Here is a 20,702-nt window from a genome sequence, read left to right as displayed (position 1 = left end):
GGATGTGCATAACTTCCCTCATGCGAGTTTAGATTTTAAAGACCTGTTGGGTTAATACTCACGCGAGGAAAGTGATATACATGCTTAAGTGTTTTTGCAAGCTTGTGTGAGGTCATAGGCCACTAACAAGGCCTATGAGGCAAAAAGACATCCTTTAAAAAGTGGAAGATAAATCCTAATGAGGAAAATAGAAAAGAGCATAAACTCTGGCAAATGAAGTGTAAAGATATAATTAGAAAGACAAAAAAAGAATTTGAAGAACAGCTAGCCAAAGACTCCAAAATTTTTTTTTAAATTCATCAGAAGCAGAAAGCCTGCTAAACAACCAGTGGGGTCACTGGACGATCGAGATGCTAAAGGAGCACTCAAAGACTATAAGGCCATTGCGAAGAAACTAAATTAATTCTTTGCATCGGTCTTCACTGTTGAGGACGTGAGGGAGATTCCCAAACCTGAGCCATTCTTTTTGGGTGACAGATCTGAGGAAGTGTCCCAAATTGAGGTGTCATTAAAGGAGGTTTTGGAACAAACTGATAAACTAAACAGTAATAAGTCTCCAGGACCTGATGGTATTCACCCAAGAGTTCTGAAGGAATTCAAATGTGAAAATGCAGGACTACTAACTGTGATCTGTAACCTATCATTTAAATCAGCTTCTGTACCAAATGACTGGAGGATAGCTAATGTGATGCCAATTTTTAAAAAGGTGACCCTGGCAACTGCAAGCCAATAAGCCTCACTTCAGTACCGGGCAAATTGGTTGAAACAATCATAAAGAACAAAATTGTCAGACACATAGGTGAACATAATTTGTTGGGAAACAGTCAACATAGTTTTTGTAAAGGGAAATCATACCTCATCAATTTACTAGAATTCTTTGAGGAGGTCAACAAGCATGCGGACAAAGGAGATCCAGTGGATATAGTGTATTTAGATTTTCAGAAAGCCTTTGACAAGGTCCCTCATCAAAGGCTCTTAAGCAAAATAAGCAGTGATGGGATAAGAGGGAAGGTTCTCTCATAGATTGGTAACTGGTTAAAAGATAGGAAACAAAGGGTAGGAATAAATAGTTAGTTTTCAGAATGGAAAGAGGAAAATAGTGGTGTTCCCCAGGGATCTGTACTGGGCCCAGTCCTATTTAACATATTCATAAATGATCTGGAAAAAGAGGTAAACAGTGAGGTGGCAAAATTTGCAGATGATACAAAACTACTCAAGATAGTTAAGTCCCAGGCAGACTGTGAAGAGCTGTCAACCTCTGGAACTCCACTGTCAACCTCTGGAACTCCTTGCCAGAGGGCATTGTGAAGGCCAATACTATAACAGGATTCAAAAGAGAGCTAGATAGATTCATGGAAGATAGGTCCATCAATGGCTATTAGCCAGGATGGGCAGGAATGGTGTCCCTAGCCTCCGTTTGCCAGAAGCTGGGATTGGGTGACAGGGCGTGGATCACTTGATGATAACCGGTCCGTTCATTCCCTTTGGGGCACCTGCAATTGGCCACTGTCAGAGGACAGGACACTGGGCTTGATGGACCTTTGGTCTGATCCAGTATGGCCGTTCTTATGTGTGTGTGGAACTCCATTAATGGGAGTTTTGTGTGATGTGCCTGCAGTATTGGGTCTCCTATGGATAAATTAAAAAAAATTCACTGAAATGAAGCTGGTTCAGGGTCTGAGGATGGCAACCGAGACACTGAACACTCCACAGTGCCAAAGAAGGAAACAGCACATTTAAAACAAATCACATATTTGAGGTAACACATTTGCAATCTTTTACTCCTGGGGGAATTCTGCACCACTGCGCAATGCAGAATTTTGCAGAAATTAATGTTGTGCGCACATAATTTCCTTTCTCCCACAGAAATGGGCTGCAGTGCTTCTGGCCGCCACTAGGGGCTGCTGGACCTGGCAGAGCCAGTATCTGGGCAAGGGGGAGCTCCGCAGCTGGGCCGCGGGTGGGGGGAAAGGGTGCGGGTGTCTGGGGGAAAGGGTGTGGGTATATGGGCAAGGGGGGGCCCACAGCTGGGCTTTGCAGGGAAGGAGGTTTGGGTGTATTGGCTGTGGGGGGCACTGTGGCTGGGTTCGGGGTGAGGGAAGGGTTGTGGGTGTCTGGCTCCCAGGCTGGGCTCAGGGGGTGGAGGGAAGGGGCCAGAGAAACGGGAACTGGGTTGTCATAGGGGTTTCTTTAACTCTGTATTCCTGGGAGAATTTGCGTGCCTCTGTATTGTTACAGACATACTTGCTGACAGGTATTTTGAAATAAATGATCAAAATAATTGAAACTGGCGTGATTATGTAGGGTTATTATGACAAATAAAATTTGCAGAATTTTAAAATATTGTGTGCAGAATTTTTAATTTTTTAAAATTTAAAATTCAGGAGCAGCAAGCGTTCTGAAAACTTGACTTATATATCATTTGAATGTTTTACACCATGTTTAATCTTATTTCTGGAGATTACATGATTTCCTTGTGTATTAGCACCATGAGCTCAATTCTGAAAAACTCCCATTGACTTAAGTGGAAGAAGGAACAGGCTGTGTGTGAATTATTGCTGTTTTTCCATAAATAGGGACTTTCTGATCTGTTATAAGGTGTTTCAACATTTTAGCTGTTTGGAGGGCGTTTATTTTTATTGCTACCTGCAACAGTCAATTCATCTCCATGGAAATAGAATCATAGCGTGTAAGGCCAGAAGGGACCAATGAATCATCCAGTTGGATCCCATGTACATCTCAGGCCACCATCTGCACTGCACAGTAAACCTTACATCCAAAATTAGACTGAAGTATTACAGTCCACAGGAGACTAGACTATTAGGTGCACAGGGAGAACAGGAAGGACTGAGGTGCACCAGTCTCGAAGGCCCCCGCGTTGACAAGGAAATGATTGTGAGATATAACCAGATAATCCCAGCACGTGACCTGCGCCCACATACTGCAGATGAAGACGAAAAAAACCCCAAGGTCATTGCCATGCATTCTGATGTGGGAGAAAATTCCTTCCCGACCCCACATATGGTGACCAGTTAGACTTTGAGCATGTGAGCAAGAACCAGCCAATGAAACACCTGAGAGATTACTTCCTACTGCAAAGAAAAGAAATGTCACAACAAACGTAATTATCGTATATACTCGTTCATAAGCCGCATCTTTTTTAGTAAAAAAGGGAAGATTCAGAGAAGGGGGTCGGCTTATGAACGGGTATAGAGAGGGAGGGGTGGGACACAGCTCCTCCCCCCAACAGAGGGAGCAAGGAGAAGCAGCACAGCCAGCAGAGCCAGAAGGGAAGAGGAGGGGTCAGAGTCTCTCTGCTTCTGGCCACGCTGCCCAGCCCGCCGAAGCAGCCTGTGGTGAGGCCAGAGACATCCTCCCTGGCCCTCCCCAGATAAGGTGGGAATTATAAGGTGAGCTTACGAATGGGTCATAAAATTTTTCCATTTTTACTTATCCATCTTGGTCGGCTTATAAATGAACCGGCTTATGATTGAGTATATACGGTAATCTTTGGATTTAGCCTCCCTTAAGATGAAGATATAAACAAAAAGTTTATTTACATTTGATTCATTTCATGTGAGATAAAAGAAGTAGTTTATTTTTTCTCTAAGTGTGGTTGGCGGGTGATAGAAAAGGTGTTAAGATGTTAAAAATAGTTAGAGATCCTAAATGAGAGTCGAATGGAAAACACATCCTGACTTAAAAATGACAAGCCAGTAGATTTTAAACCCAAATATTTCAAAATCTCTTTGCCCTGGCTGCCAAAATCAACTCAGGAATCTGTGTTCCCTTTGCAATAACTGATGTCATCACAGTAGAGAACTTGGATTCTCAACTCTGATTTGACTCTGGCAGAGGAAAGCAGAACCTTGAACTCAGGTCTTGGAAAGTAAGTGAAGATGGGTGAAGATGGCTGACGGATTTTCAACTACGTATTTTCAAAATGTATTGGTAATCTTTAAGTCAACATGTATGTTATGTTTGGCATTCAGGCACTGGGAGTGCAGAGCCGAACAGCATCTCTAGGAGGGAGAGAGGAATTCTGCCTGTGGATGATACAGCCTGATCCCAACCCTGTACACCTCCCCTGCTCTGTTGGCCAATATGCATGAGAAGAGTATAGCCCTTTCTCTTCCTCTGCCCCCCTCTTTTGGGGTGCATAGTGACTGTGGGTGCACCGACGGTGCAGTGCCTAGACACAGGGACTTCCATTGTTTCTATTTCTGAGATGGGGAGCACAATGGGCAGCAGAAGTCTGCTTGTGCCATCCTCACATGTGCATTCACACAAGGGCTAATTACGGTTTTTGCTACCGTGACCCACTGGTTAGTGTGTGTCACTTGTCCCACTCTGTATCTGATCCACAGAGGATGTGAATCTGCTATAGCCCCAAGCCATGGAGCTTGGCTCTTTAGCTCAAGCTGTAAAGACTCACGCTTTTAGCCCTGGAGGTCCCCAGGGCCAGCCAAGACGACAGCAATCACACTATTTTAAAACATTTCCTGTTCAATTTAAAGGCACACAGCCACCAAGCCATACCCAACTATCTCCACAGGCCTTTCTAGTAGCCTTGACTGCTGGTTGTGTTTGGGTGTGGAGTCAGCATGCCACCAACCTTACCAAACACTTTAATACCGGTTCTCCAGGTAACTGGAAAAATCTAGAGATTAAACTGAATGGAAGGGACCAAGCTGCTGTTGCGAACACTGAACATAGCAATCTTACTCTCTCCAAACTGCTATACACGAAACGTGAACTGCACCTCATCATAATAACGATACAGTTTGTTTCCCTATTCAGCATAATTAGACCAGCACTCTTTTCCCACCCAGCAGCGTCTCATCTTTTGAAAGGTCTAATAAACTTAAAGGATAGAAGTGGCCTGTTGCCAGAACTAGCAGAGGTTTGGATGCAATGCAGTGTCAAGTGGGAAAGAGCAGAGCTGATGGCCTTGCATACTTGGGAACAGATTGTGTCCATCTAGCCACACATTCCTTTGAAGAGCTATGTTCTGGAGGGGTTTGATAGCAGCTCTTTGAGTTGTCTCTGCCACTGGCTAAGGAGAATGATGAATTTGCATGTACTCCTAGGTTGGTGAGAATAGAGGGCAGGCCTTTTTTACAGTATAAAATAACTGAAGACTATGTCATCAGTTTGCAGTACTGGTCAGCACACTACTCCATCAATTAATTTGTTCTCACTGGTTATCACAGGGGCCAGAGCTCAGCCATGCCTTATAAGCTGTGAACAGCATTGGTGGCTGATGCAGTAGTGAACCGCCCCAGAAGCTTCTCAGGGCATTAGGGGAGCACACCTGCTGCTACACCTCTTCAGTGGGTGCTGCATAATGTCCCTTCCAAACCCAGCCACCGCTGGGTATTTAGTGAGGATGGGCACAGCCTGCATATCTTACTGAAGACGACGTATCCACAAGCAAATGTTTCCAACCCAGTGTCACATGATAAGCAATACCAGGACAAACAGTGCCATGATCAGATTTCTAAGGAGAAAGGTCCACAATGAGACACTCCGGACCTCAGGTCAATATAGAGCAGTCTGTTCCATATTTAAACTAACATTGTCCCTAGTTAGCTCATGCTAAAATGTCAGAAGCCATTTCAATTCTATTTATTCCCTTCCCCCACAGCTATTCAGTGAATACATAGAAAATAGCATGATGGCTTCTTTTATATGCTTAGTCAGTTTCATACAGTTATGAAATGGTCCAGTGTTCTTGTATGAGTATTTCATATCATATACTAAATACGTTTGTAACCCTAGCCCAGTTATTCCAGTCTTGTTTACAGTGAGCAAGCAATGATAAAGCCTTTCAAAGGAGTTTATGGGAGACCATAAATAAATAATGTGCTGAGCATGCTAGACAATTAGTAAACCTCTTTCAATATCCCGGTTAAAAAGAAGGATGAGTCTTCCAGAGGTCTGAGTCATCCATACCCTGAAAGGCTTGTTTGCACCTGCAGAATGTTACTTTTGGAATCACTATCCAGCAGCTCCAGCAGCTCTTTTCCTGTTAAATGAATGTGGTTAACTTGAATTTTTTTTGTACTGGCTGATTTTTTAACGGGTGCTCTGACAGACGCTTTTCGACTATATGACTTTTTTTGAAAAAAAGCCAGTAAAAATATTTGATAAGGGGTTTTCTGTTTCCATGCTAATATCCATAAAGGCCTTCTCAGCAAGGGAGAGAGGACAGGTCTGAGAGCAGCACTGCTAAATGTGTCTGTCCCCACCCCCACTCCTAACTACGCACTTAAGCTTGCTTGCCAGCCTCCTAAGCAGCAATGAGGTAAGGATTCCCAACTTCAGGAACTGCAGAACAGCTCCAGGGAGCCTCCCCATCTCCAGCTTCCCCACCAGGTTCCCATTGCTTCCTGGCACACTACCAGGGTCTGGGGAGTGAGGAATCTGGTAGGTATACCCTCCCCCCCTTAGCTTTCATCTCTCCCCAGCTTGGTGCAGGAGTCTGGAGAGGGAAGATAGGGACCACCATGGCCATCCTCCCAGCTGCTCTTGCTTCCTGGTTCAGTGCAGGGGTCCTGGGAAAAGGAGACACCATCCTGGTTCCAAATGGAGAAACAGCAGCAGCTCTGTTACTGAATTACTGGGGAAGAATGTGCACTTGAGCTCCCCCAACATCCTCAGTGCTGCCTGAGAATATGGTCAGTAGAATAGCGCGTGACATAGGAAGTATAAAGGCCCATCAGCAAAACCATGAAACTGGGCTGTACACAAAGGGCACAAAGTAAATGCTGGGCCAGATTCTCAGCTGGTATAAATCGGCACAGCTCCCTGGAAGTCAACAGAACTACACTGATTTACAACAGCTGAAGATTGAAACCAATGAAAACAATTTTTCCCTTTAACTTCTTTCATTTACAGTCCTTTTAGTTGCAAACTAGTAAGCATAACATTTTCAGAAAGAGGTGTGATTTTCAGTGTCAATGTCCCTATAACTAAAGAGCAACCAGTAAAGTTTTCTGCAAGTTTTCCAGTAAGATTGTTTATCATTTTACTGCAACGGCAATGAAATGTTACATAATTGTCATGAGCAAACCCTGGGTTTCAGATAAAAAGAGGAGTTAAATCTAACCAGATTGAATGGCTCTATGTCACGTCAGGCAACAATTTTTCATATATTCTAAAATACGCTTACAAAAGAATGTTTAAAATGTCTGTTGGTGCGGGGGTTTTTTGTTTTGTTTTAATGCAGAATCCTTATTCATTCTAAACCTAGGAGAAATCAGCTCTTAGGTAGATTTGGACCACAGTACTACATCTGATTTGGCCATATACACCTGATCTTTGGCCAATAGGTGAGTTGGGTCTCAGGTCTTTCTGTACTGGGCCAAACACCACCACAAAATCCAAATAGCACTGAACTGGGGAAGTTCACATTCAGATATAGACTTGGACCTATCTCTGTACTTCAACAAATCTGGTTGTGAAAATCTCTAGTTACTTTTTTAGAGTCAATATCAAAAATATTGCTAAACTTTAAAATATACAGATTCAAAATGTGCAACAATTCCATTAGACTTCCTGTTACCTTACCAGAGAAATCTCAATGAGAAACCAGACTGTGGCCAGTAGGGTATTCAGGGTCATATTTTCATCTTGCTCTGGTAGAAGGGGTGATTTTGAAAAATTCTAACATATTGCACAGTACCCTAACCCCCTTGGACTTTCTTTTAAATAGGTTTGTGGATCAGAGCTTGGCTCTTCCATAGAGTTGCCAGTTTTGATAGGACATATTCCTGGAGATTTAATCATGACATAATCTTTAATTAAAGATATTTAATTCCTGGAGACTCCAGGCCAATCCTGGTGGGTTGGCAACTCTACTCTTCCAGTACTCTGGCCATAACAAAAAGCTTCACTATTTCTTATTAAGAGTTCATTCCTGCAGTTGCCTCTGTGTGGGTGGACTCCTGGGCTTGTTGCAGGATCAGGGCCTAACAGTCAGATCCTCAAAGGTATTTCACTGAAGTTTGGCACCTAAAATACAGTTGAGGACCTGGGCCTAAGTCATTATCAGTGACCACCAGGAAAGCGAGTGTTTGGAACTAGAAAAGAAATACCACTTCACTGGGTAATCACTTCATGAGCACAGCTGGGATGCTGCTGCAGACTGAACTTGCAGACTATCTCGCATGGCTTCCATTAAGTCAAAGAGATATGATCAACTCAAATGATTTTGAAACATTACTTTGCTGATATCATTCTGTTTCCCTTTGAGAAGTAGTAGAGGTTTCATTTCTCATTTTTTGTTGCAACATTTCATTTCTATTAAACTGCATCTGCATGTATACAATGCTTCTGCTTTGGCAAACAGATTAGTAAACTGTACAAAGGAACAAATGTAAGGAATGTGTTACTGCTAGAAGTCATCTTCATTGTTTCAAAGAGAAGTATACCTTTCAAGATCATAAAATAACCCTCTCTGAATTCAAATGAGTATAGACAACTATATAAAGTATCAGAAGTCTTACCAGGCACTTTTGAAGGACATGATTTTTTCTCCAAGTCCCTGTCTTTACTTCTGGATTCAGGAGATTTAGTGGCTTTTTCCTGCTTTTCCACGTTCACGTTACTGTTTGCATTAGTTACATTTTGCAAAACAGGCTTCCTAGGCAATGGAGGTTTTGTGATAAGCTGTTCAGAGGACTTTGTTTTAGATTTTATGTTGTCATTCACAGAGCCATTGATATTTACATCAGCAGTTTTTTTGATCTGTGCCTTTTCACCTTTTAGAAGTGATGCCAATCCCTCTTTTTCTAAATTAATCTCTGCACTGTATCTTTTAAACCCCTTCGATTCTGGTGAAGAGCTGTCTCTATCTTTCAAGGACAGTGAAGTGGATCTAAGTTTTACTTGAAAAGGACTTTTATCTTCACTGCCTGGTTGGCACTGGGATACCACTGGAATTGCATCAATGGCCTGAGAAACATAGCCAGCCACCATTTTGTCTGCTGCTTTGCCCGTGACCTCAGAGTCAGAATCTGCCAGCGACACCTGCTTTTTAATGCTATTTTTTTCCTCCTGTAGATCTGCGCCCACCTGCACATCCTCTTTCAACTTATCATTTCTTGAAGAGAGCTTGTTTTTTGACAGGGGTAATTTGACATTTAATGGACTTTCACATTCTGAGTTTTCTTTCAGGTGGAGGCTGCCAGCTCTTGGTCTCTCCCATGCTGATGACACTGAAAATTTTCTCAAGGTGCTGAGTTCATGCACAGCTTTCTCTGTTTTTTCCCCCCAAATTGCCTCCCTGTGTCCCAGGGACTGATTGTTTTCCTTGTCAGATGCAGCTAGTTCTTGAGTGGGCGCAGTTTGCTCCAGAGACCAGGAAGCAGATGACCCCAGCTGCAATGACAAAGCAGGCTGTGGGATGTCAGAGGAAACACAGGGTGAGTCTGTGAGCTGAGAAGACCTTTCAGGTAATTGCTTGCTGGAAGCTGGCAATGCAGCAGACTCCTTCTTTGTTTCCTTATTACAGGAAGTTTCCATGGGTATCTGACCATCCTTCTGTACATTTTTTTCTGGCCCTCTCAAACAAGAAAAACTGCCAGTACTGGTTGAAGTATCCTCTTCAGACAGCAGATTATTCACTAAAGACCCATTAAGAAACTGTTTATTTTCTTGATTTAAAGTATTAACTGACACATCACACACATTCCTGGTGGACACACTCAGTGTTCCCGAGGGCTCTTTTTCCCTTTGTGTTTCTCTATCCGGAGGGGGATACAAGGTGATTACGTTTTCTTTAGGCTCTAAAGGAGAAGGATAATCTGACTTAGAATGTGTTAATTCCAGCATAGTTTGGCAGCCCTCAGGATTATTCTCATGTAACGAGGCTTCCTGTACAATGGCAGACTCAGAAGCGAACTGCCGTGTGAGAGGCCTTTCATCTCTGTGTCTCGAGCCATGGGGAAAGTCTTTAGGCATTTCAGGTCTCTGCCAGGAGGCCACGTCACTCGTCACAGCTGTGCTGTGTGTCAGCTTCTGATGGCTGGTGGTGAAGACTTCATATGTCAAGTCTGTCAGCATCTCTCTTCCATCGTGCTCCTCTTCCTCTGGGGTGCAGCTCAAGTCATTCAGAGACTCTGATTGGGTCCGCTACAAAGAGCAAACAATTATTAAGATTTTATTATTTCTTTATAACTTCACACACTTTTATTTATTGTTTAGACTGTGGCAGAGCCCACACTCTGGCAACTGCTTTCCAAAGATAGAGGAAGACAGTCCCTGTCTTGAACACACATAGCTAATTAGTTTATATTTAAGTACTATATGCTGATTTCATCGTATTATGCTCGGCAAGCTGTATTACGTATATGTGTAATAATTTTCTAACCAAACTATCAAGAAATCAAAGGAAGACGTCATTTCCTGCCCCTACATAATTAACCTCTTTGATGCCTTTATATCTGTAGCCAATATCCAGCAAAGTTGAAGCTGTAGGACTCTGGGGACAAGTTTTTGGGGCTGGATTCACCAGTGCAATTTGGCTACATTGTGGTGCTCCAGTGGCAAAGAGCAGCTCCATCATGCCATTACACATCACACAAACCCTTCTTTGTAAGGCCTGACCTTGGAGCAGCAAGTCCATGCAAAGGGAATAGCAGAATAAAAGTACTCAATACGATAACGTACAGCAGATGGTCTTCTTACCTTTAGTCAAATTGTGACACACCCTTCCAATCTTTTGTAGCTTTTGTTTTCTTTCAAGAGTTAAAAATATTTCACGAAAGCTTATAAAGCATCTATTTATTTGGGAGGTCTTTTGATAACACATCAGGTAAGCTTTTGGAAATATGAACTTAGAACTGGCTGACTATACAGGATTATTTCAAAGCATTTTATTAAGCTGTGGAACATGCATTTTCACACAGTGCCTTTGTTAGCTTACTGAACCACTGTAGTCTATTGTGTAAATCCATATTTTAGATGTAGGTACTAATCTGAGGACTACAAAGCTTGCATTCTAAAGTGACTTATGTCTCATCCTACTCCCAGTTTTGCAAACAACAACGTTACCATGCTAGTTCATTATAAAATGTAGACTATTCCAAATAAAGGTCCAGGAATATAAAAACAGGATGTAGATTAGGACAGAAGTGCTCAGGCAAAATTGTATGAGGAAAAAATTACTAGTGGTAAGATCTATTAGACAGTGCAAAAGCTTTCCAAGGGAAATCATGGAGGCTCTATCTCTGGTTATTTAAGACAGGACTGGACAAAGCAATAGTGACTATACTTTGGCAACACTCCTGCACTGGCAGAAAGGAATGGCTTAGATAGCCTTTTCCACGGCTGCTTTTCATGCTTCTCTGACACAGCCTGCATTGTCACTATGCATAGCTCAAGATTGCTTTCCCAAGCACAAAAGTTGCTTACTGGTTTTGAAAAAACAACAAATCCTCTTGACATCATAATTGGGGGAAAATGATATTTATGTCTTTAAACAAGGTTCAAAATATCCAGACATACTAATGGAAATAATGTATTAAGAGCCTGTACAATTTTAATTAAAAAAAAATCAAGATTTGAGACAGAGTCAGAAAAATGTGTTCTACAATGGCTGTCTTTTTTACTCAGAAAAACTTCACTGAGGTACAAAAAATGTTTTTTGCGAGGGCATATTTTTTGCTCAAATTTTCCACCTTTGCTGGTGAAGTCACATAAGGGTAAAGTGATTGGATAGTCCCACATAAGGGGGATTAGAACGCACGATGTTCCCAGGAACCAGAACTTGGCTCCCACTCATAGGCCATGTGATCTCTTATTTACGTGCCTTTCTAAAGTTAAAAATGTCCCAGTTGCCTTGGGGATTTTTTTAAAGCCCAACAACAAAATTCTTTCTAAAGGGTCAGATTTGACAGACCAAATTTCCATCCACAAAAATATGGTACAATCAAGTTATACTCTGGTTTTTAAAAACTGAGTAACAAATGCTACTAGAGCCTCAATTTTATCATCACGGTTAAACGCTGAAATAACACCTCACGGTAACTTTAAGAAGAAATGAAATGTAGCCATAAATCCTTATATCAAGAGAATTAACAAGAAATCCCCTCTCGCAGTGTGCAGTTTATACGTTGTCCTTAGGGGTTGTATTCCAGATGCATACACAATGCTTATTAAACATTAGTGATTAGAAAGCAATGAAATATCCACTCACAGCTCTGGCACTAGTTAATAAATGCTTATAGAGGCTGAAAAAGAATGGCAAGTCAAGTAAGAATGTGTAGTTTAAAGTCAGTGCTGAGTTCTCTGTTTATTTTTACAATTACCGAAGGAAGTCTTCTCATTTTACTAGATCTCTGGTTCCGTGGTTTTATTAAAAGCTTGTGTTTAGCAGCAGAATTATCCAAGCAAGTGGAGAATTCAGGCGGAGTGTCAAAATCAGCTGCTGGCGAGATGCTGCTGTCAGATGTTTGGGGAGATATAGTTTTAGCACTTGCATGCCTAGGGAATAGTTGGCCTTCTGTAGAGTGGGGCCTAGAAGAAGGACCTGATGTGACCTAAAAAAAAAAAAAAAATCCCAAAGAAAACATCAAACAATGAAATCAAGCAATGAAAATAGGAATTTTACAGAGAAAAAACTTGTTTACTGGGATTTGGGTTTTTTTTTGTTTTTTACTTTTATTTCAGTTGCACTGCAATTACTAGCTTTTGCACATGAAATACTGTGATAGCAGTTTTGCATTTTAACAGCTAGAAGATTGCAATATCCAGTCTATTGGAAAGGAATGCTTCACCATTAAATAGCAGACCTAAAACAAACGAAAAAAGAGTCAACACATCTGAGAAAGGAAATTAGGAAAAACTTCAAAGGCCAATCCTCCTGGGTCAGCTCCCTTTCTGACTCCTACTCACAACCTACGGGGCTAGAACCTTTCTGCATTCCAGTCATACAGGGCCACGTCCCGTTCCAATCCTACAACCCTCTCTTTAAGAAAACAAAGTCAAAGATTAGTGTCCCCATTATTTAACCTACTGTGCATTTTTTCAGTTTATTTCCATTAGGAAAATCTGTGACGTTTTTACCCCAAATGGAATATTTCATCCCCCTCCTCCCTCCCCCACCCCAGAATAAAGTATCATGGCCTGCTCGCAGCCCGGAACTTCCAGCCAGTACAACAATCTATCCAGAAATAATGCTCTTGGTATCTTTAGGATCTGGTACTTTCCTGCCAGAAGAGTTCAACTTTTCAGCCTTCCATAAATTTAATATATAAATCCCAAGGTTTTTGCATAATTCTCAATTCCCATTCAGGTATGAAATTAGGATCATCTTACAAAATGAATTTTTAAAAGTGATTTTTCTTTTTCAATAATTAAATTCTTCAAAATAAGAAAAAAAAAAAAAGAGGATATTGCCAAGGTATCAGCCATAACTTTAAAATGATCTCCTTTCACTGTTTATAGCAGTCCTGTGGCAGCTTGAAACTGAAGTATATTCCCTTATCGCAGTTTTCCTCTTCATTGTGCTTTGCGCTGCTACCCAAGTATGGTAGGCTGCTGACAGTTATATACAGTTTCTCTCAAATAAGAGCCGTGAAATATTTATTTTGCTTATGGAGAAAAATGAACATTTGTATCCAATGTGCCAAAAAACTGTTTTATGCACTGCAGCCAAACAGGTATTCTTTTGTATATAAAAGATCTGTTCCTGCTCCTATTCAAATCAATGGAAAAACTCCCACAAACTTAAGTGACAGCTGGATCTCCAATCATTCTATATTTAAAAAAGAAAGGGGGGGGTGCGCGGATAACTCAATTATGCCAGCTAAGGGATGTTTTAACTAATTTGGACTGAAGTTTTCTCTATGATATCTGCAATTTGCTAATGTGTAACAATGATACATGGGTACATTACACATTAGTACCTTACAGTGAATACATTGACATTTCAGCTCCTTGATAAAGGCTCAGCACTTGCTCGCCTGAACGACTGACATGAATGCGCGAAGCCCACCTTCCCCACCCCTTTCTCCTTGATCACTTGGAGATCGGACCTTAGGTAATACTAACACTGATCATTAGATTAGAAAAATAAAGAACACAGTTTCTGTCGCTTCACTTAAAATACAGCATTCGAATTGAGTTTCAGATGTATATTTGCTGCAGAGATCGTACGTCAGGGTATGGCTGGCCTTGTGTGTGTGTATAAGGGGGGGAGAAGGTTGAGAAAGCCCTTCCCAAGCAGCGCACAGTGGTAGGGGACAACCATCATTCAGCTGGCTGCACTGGTGAGAACAGGGCGCGAGGCCATTGCAGGGGAGCCGGCCCCAGAGGGGGAGTATCCAGTGGAGGTGAGGCCACAGCACCGTCTTCCCTCTTCAAACCAACAAAGCTGTGCTGTTGTGGATGGGGAGGACGATGACTCTAGCTACATCTTTTTCAAGGTGTAGCAGGTCGTGCTGCCCAGCTTGTGCCCTCCCACAGCCCAGGAGGGAGGTCTTGCACTGTCACTGGGGTGATGTGTCTCCTCCCCTCTCCTAAAGAAGCCCAATCTCTTAGAAGCTGCTGCTAAAGCCTGCACTGGCAGGAATTCATTTGTGCTGTGCCACTTTCTGGGTGTATCCTGAATCGACCAAAACACATTTACAACGTATTTACACCTGTTTTCAGAAAAAGAAAAAGAAAAAGAAAGGGTTATTTCCTTTTTTTCTGAAATGGGTTAAAATTTCACTTTGCTGAGTAACAAGCAGCATTTCAAATAGTTTTATGTGAAATATATAGTGAAGAGGAAAAGATGCCAGCAATCTGTGTCATCTAAATGGGATTTAAAAGTATATTTTGCATGATTATCACATAACAGTCAATTTAGAACTGGCCAGCTTTTTTATTTTTCCTTTGCAATTCTCTCCCCCCCATCTCAAAATTGCTCCTCGCTTTACCCCCCCCCCCCCCGGCATTGCATCCACCATAATGCAGCTGAGGAGGACTAACTGACTCTTCAGAACCTGTCAAAACCACTTTTCAATCAACCAGAATGATTTAGTGCTGATTGAAGAAAGGCATCTATTCACTTTTCCTCAAGGACTGCAGACATCACCACAGAAGAATCCCCAGCTCATGCTGTGTCAGGTGGACAGATACTGACTAAAGTCTGAACCCAGGTCTCCTAAGTAGCAATGCTAATCACTATTACCAGACCAAGTGTTACTGCACCAATGTAAGAGGATGGGGTGGTTTTGTAGTCAAAGCAGGGGACTGGGACTCAGAGGATCTGAGTTTTATTCATGGCTGTGCAACAGACTACCTCTGTTTGGGCACCTCATTTAGCTCTCTTTGCCTCAGTTTCCTCATCTGTAAAATGCAGATAATGATATCAGTCTCACAGGCTAAGTTTATCTATGTGTTTGGAGGCTAAATTCATTCATGTTTGTAAAGTGCTTCGAGATTTTGAGATGGGTGATATACCAGAAGGGGTCTTTAATTATTATTATTATCATCATTATTACCACTACTATTATTATCCCTCAGTATTACAGTATGAAGAATTTTTTAAAACAAATAGCCTTCACAACATACAAGATCTTTAAGCATAAAAGGGGGAAAGCCACTGTCTAAAATTCATGCCCAGGAGTCACCAATAAATCCTGACCATGAACTAACTCCATAGATTCGGGCAGTCAGAAATTTTGTTAAATCCTCTGCAGAATTCCTGCATTTTAGGTGTTCAAATGTACTTGTTTGTTCTCTTTTTGACTTTTTATCATCATCATCAATAATTCTTTGGCATTAGAGAATTCTGTTGATAAAGAATTGCAACTTTTAATGTTAGTAGGACAAGCATCAAAAAAAGCAAACAGGTATATACAAAAGGTTGTTCTTCCAGCAAACAGGCAACAAAGTAACATATTTATTCCTTACATTTCCTTAAAAGACTAACATATATGTTGCTTGCTTCTTAATATATTTGGTGGAAGTTACCTGTTCTTCTTCTTCACTGCCTGTTCCAGCTAAACTCAAAGAGCTAGGGTGCTTGTGAGAGTCAGAGAACTGTGGAATGGAATGAGGAAGAGATTCAGTAAAAGATGACAAATGAGATGATTACTAACAGAAAACATCCACACACACACACACACACACACAATCTAAGCTACAGTCCAGTACTGCTACCAAGTTCAAGAATTAGTGAGGACCTTGCAAATATAAAACATAAGAGACTCAGGAAAAGAATGAAGGCTTCATTAAATACTGCATAGCAAAATTACATTTTAAAAATAATTACAAATTCTTGAAAGTTTTTTCTTCCCATGCTGGAGGACACAATGTTAAGAGTGAGAGTGCTCTGCTTTTATTGACTGATTCTGAAGAGACTCCAGATTTTTCAGACATTTTTTATTCCTGGCTGTTTTGTAATTCCTGAAAACTCACTCTCTCTGGACTGCTACAGTGGCTGGCTATAATAACCCAATACACATAACTGGCATATAACCACAATCAAAATAGAAGAGGGACACAAACATTCCTCCAGGAGCTACTGCAGCTGACAACCTATCACCCATATGGTTTTATGCATAGATGTTTGAAGAAGTCCAACCAGTTCTGATGAAGAGAGAGCAAACTTGATGAAGGACAGCAAACTGAGTCCTTTATCCTGCCCTTTCACACAAAAAAAGGATGCTCAAATAGGAAAGTCTAGTCCAGTAAATGTTGAGATTGTCAATATCACAATCTACTCACCCTTGTTGCTGTGCTGGAACTTAAAATTTCATGTAGCAAAGATATTTCTGGAGGACTCCTGGGTAACCCATCATCTTCAGAACTAGTCCCAGCATCATCCATCCGCTTTGCACGAATTCCAAATGGAGGAGGAGGCCCCAGTTTCATGCTGTGTTGGAGTTTCAACTGCAATATGACATGGAAGTACATTTTGAATGTTTTTTTTCCACATTATATGACTCTGTCCACTCCAATGATTTATTTTGATTTTAACTCTACACAACAAGATACAATTTAATGAGCCAGAGCATAGAGCGCCTCCATTTCCGGTTCTCCCTGGGTACCAGACAGCTCATATACCTTACCACTATAATTTAGATTGAATCAAGATATAGTGATGTTGTCAGATTAACAAATTATGCACTAATTATGCTGGGTTTCTCAAACTTCATTGCACCGCGACCCCCCTTACAACAACAAAAATTACTTCACAACCCCAGGAGAGGGGACCGAAGCCTGAGCCCGCCCACTGTCCTGGGAGGTGGAGGACAAAGTCTGAGCCCCACTGCTCCGGGCCGGGGGGCCAAAGTTTAAGCTCAAGGGCTTCAGCCCCTAGTCAGGGGGCCTGTAACCTGAGCCCTGCTGCCCAGGGCTGAAGCCCTTGGGCTTTGGCTTTGGCCCTGGGCAGTGGGGCTCGGACTTCAGCCCTGGGTCCCAGCAAGTCTCAGCCAGCCCTGGCGACCCCATTCAAAGGGGGTTGAGACCCACTTTGGGGTCCCGACCCACAGTTTGAGAACCACCGCCCTAATGTAATTATTGTTATTTAGTAGAAACCAAATGTTCAGTTACAGACAATTCTAAAAAGTCAAATTTGAAAGAAACTCAATTTCTAATATTTTAAAAGAATGTCTTATGTTACCTGCAAAGCTCTAATCCGATCGGAAACATTTTCCTGAGAAAACACTCGTACGGGCCTAGCAGGCTCTTGCGCAGGCTCAGGAATGAAAATGCTGTCATGTGATAAAGCTCTGCTTCCCATAATACCTGTGTGGGACCTAGGATAATATAATAAGCTAGTGAACATGTATACGCTTGTTTTTTTAATCCTTTTACCGGATACTTAATTCTTAGATTAACTAAAGAGGATCTTGTAAATGGAGATATCAGATAAATGTTGCTTATCATTTGTTATGCCTAAAATTCTAAATTGCTGATTGAAAACAATGGTTACAACAGTCAAATAAACCTGTGTAGTATCTTAAAAAGAAAACAACTTGAAAGCAATGACATCTGTAATGTTGATAAAACAGACTACTAAAATCCTAGAAGTAAAACCCTACAGAATTTAATCAATAATTATAATTTCTGAAGTGGGTTTTCCTTTAAGAATCCTACAACATTTAATAAAGAATTATAAATTATATAGGATTCAGAACGAAAGGAAAAAAAAACTATGGAAAGGATATTGTCCTCTATTAAATTTTAAGTGTTTTTAGAATAGCCTCTATGGAACCCGCCTACTTTCTTCTCTATTAAAATTATAATGTTTCTCCATACAAAATTTACACACACATCTGTGTGCACTACTTATTCCCTTTTACACTCCTGAGTCCCGATAAGGTTCTCCATGTACACATTGCCCATTCACCAGCCTGTACTAACATTTTCACTGATCTGTTTCCTTCAGGGGAAAGCCATGGCATGGAGGCAGGAGAGAAAAGAGAGGAATCCTGGTGACAACTCCAGTGGAGTTGGGGCGAAGGGCTGCTACATTGGCTATATGGGACCTGTTTCTAGACTCCCATGGATCCCCTAGGATCTGCTAGGTTAAGGCTGGTAATTCTGTTTGGAGATGGTGGGGCAATTTTGATTGGGTGGGAGGCGGGGAGAGGACAATCTGAGCCATGGATATTATGACCCGGATCCTGCAAGTGGATCGGTAAGAGTGGACACTTCTAATCATATAGAGTCCCACTGACTGAAGTGACATAGAAGTATGGGCTGGATGAATGCATTATAAGGTGGGTAGAAAGTTGGCTAGATTGTCGGGCTCAACGGGTAGTGATCAATGGCTCCATGTCTAGTTGGCAGCCGGTGTCAAGTGGAGTGCCCCAGGGGTCGGTCCTGGGGCCGGTTTTGTTCAATATCTTCATAAATGATCTGGAGGATGGTGTGGATTGCACTCTCAGCAAATTTGCAGATGATACTAAACTGGGAGGAGTGGTAGATACGCTGGAGGGCAGGGATAGGATACAGAGGGACCTAGACAAATTGGAGGATTGGGCCAAAAGAAATCTGATGAGGTTCAATAAGGATAAGTGCAGGGTCCTGCACTTAGGACGGAAGAACCCAGTGCACAGCTACAGACTAGGGACCGAATGGCTAGGCAGCAGTTCTGCGGAAAAGGACCTAGGGGTGACAGTGGACGAGAAGCTGGATATGAGTCAGCAGTGTGCCCTTGTTGCCAAGAAGGCCAATGGCATTTTGGGATGTATAAGTAGGGGCATAGCGAGCAGATCGAGGGACGTGATCGTTCCCCTCTATTCGACATTGGTGAGGCCTCATCTGGAGTACTGTGTCCAGTTTTAGGCCCCACACTACAAGAAGGATGTGGATAAATTGGAGAGAGTCCAGCGAAGGGCAACAAAAATGATTAGGGGTCTGGAACACATGACTTATGAGGAGAGGCTGAGGGAACTGGGATTGTTTAATCTGCAGAAGAGAAGAATGAGGGGGGATTTGATAGCTGCTTTCAACTACCTGAGAGGTGGTTCCAGAGAGGATGGTTCTAGACTATTCTCAGTGGTAGAAGAGGACAGGACAAGGAATAATGGTCTCAAGTTGCAGTGGGGGAGGTTTAGGTTGGATATTAGGAAAAACTTTTTCACTAGAAGGGTGGTGAAACACTGGAATGCGTTACCTAGGGAGGTGGTAGAATCTCCTTCCTTAGAAGTTTTTAAGGTCAGGCTTGACGAAGCCCTGGCTGGGATGATTTAATTGGGGATTGGTCATGCTTTGAGCAGGGGGTTGGACTAGATGACCTCCTGAGGTCCCTTCCAACCCTGATATTCTATGATTCTATGACTTCAGTTGGACTCCATGCGGATAGACTCATCCATGCAGAACTGGTAGCAATATTGGAACCTATGAATGCAATGCTACTAGTCTCAGTGGAGCTTGTGGACTACAGTTTTTGTGGACACTGCTTGTGGGCTTGTCGTGGAGATGTGAGACTCCTTCATTTTACTTCTTATTTCTGAGGGGACTAGCAAGTAACTGCTTCTACAAATGTTGCACAGGGTGAATCAAATGCCTTGTTTCTTCCAGAGAACTGTTGGGCAGTTCCATGGGTCATTCAGGTAAGACTCTGTCCTGGTAATTTTCATTGCATGGCAGGATAGTAGCACTGGCTGGCTGGTAACCTTGCTAATGACATCCAAAATACTGGCAATTGTGTATCTGCCTCTGTTTAACTGATGGTGTTATTATTTATTTGTACTACCACAGCGCCTAGAGATCTGAAATGTGTGCATATAGATTTGCTTCTTCCCCCCTCTTTCTTTTTAAATAAAGCAAACCAAAGAATATAGCAAATCTTAATGTGACACTTTGGGACTCTCACAGCTATTAGTTTCTTTATGGCATTGGAATCTTGAAGAGATTATAAAAAAAAATACTACCACCAGTAAATAAAAAAAATCAGAACAAAATTGTGTAGCCCTGAAACTGAGATACAGCCAGAGGGACGTAAGGGAACACAAACATGAATGAAGAGTGAAATTTTCCTTGCAGTAGTAGCTATAAATATATTTGATAAAACAATAGGGGGAAAGAGATAATCTGTATTCCAGCTGCAAAAGGAAGGAAAGCCTGCTGCTTGTGCCCAATACATTAGAGACATTACAAGAACAGTTTATCTAAGTGAAAATGTGATCTCTGTAATGCGGACAAGGTCAGAGAGAGATCTATAGCAATTTGCTAAGTAAGTGCCAGTCAGGGGC

The 20,702-nt window shown here is 41.8% G+C and overlaps 1 protein-coding gene across 4 annotated transcripts in view; it reads right to left on the bottom strand.

Moving 5' to 3' along the window:
- CRACDL (CRACD like) overlaps positions 1-20,702 on the bottom strand; it is a 99,699-nt gene that overhangs the window by 14,210 nt on the left and 64,787 nt on the right. For 3 of the 4 annotated variants that reach the window (XM_084646274.1, XM_084646273.1, XM_084646276.1), the window contains 5 exons: positions 17,621-17,756; positions 16,723-16,887; positions 15,967-16,035; positions 12,315-12,545; positions 8,511-10,137 (listed from right to left, as the gene is read on the bottom strand). In XM_084646274.1, coding sequence (XP_084502400.1) covers positions 8,511-10,137; positions 12,315-12,545; positions 15,967-16,035; positions 16,723-16,887; positions 17,621-17,756 — 2,228 coding nt within the window. The remainder of the gene's footprint in view (positions 1-8,510; positions 10,138-12,314; positions 12,546-15,966; positions 16,036-16,722; positions 16,888-17,620; positions 17,757-20,702) is intronic. The other variant, XM_084646275.1, reaches the window with a different exon arrangement.

The sequence above is a fragment of the Lepidochelys olivacea genome (assembly GCF_965140295.1).
Source record: "Lepidochelys olivacea isolate rLepOli2 genome assembly, chromosome: 1".
Classification (NCBI taxonomy): domain Eukaryota; kingdom Metazoa; phylum Chordata; order Testudines; family Cheloniidae; genus Lepidochelys; species Lepidochelys olivacea.
The sequence above is the reverse complement of the archived record's forward strand: the minus strand, read 5'-3'. Positions and strand labels throughout refer to the sequence as shown.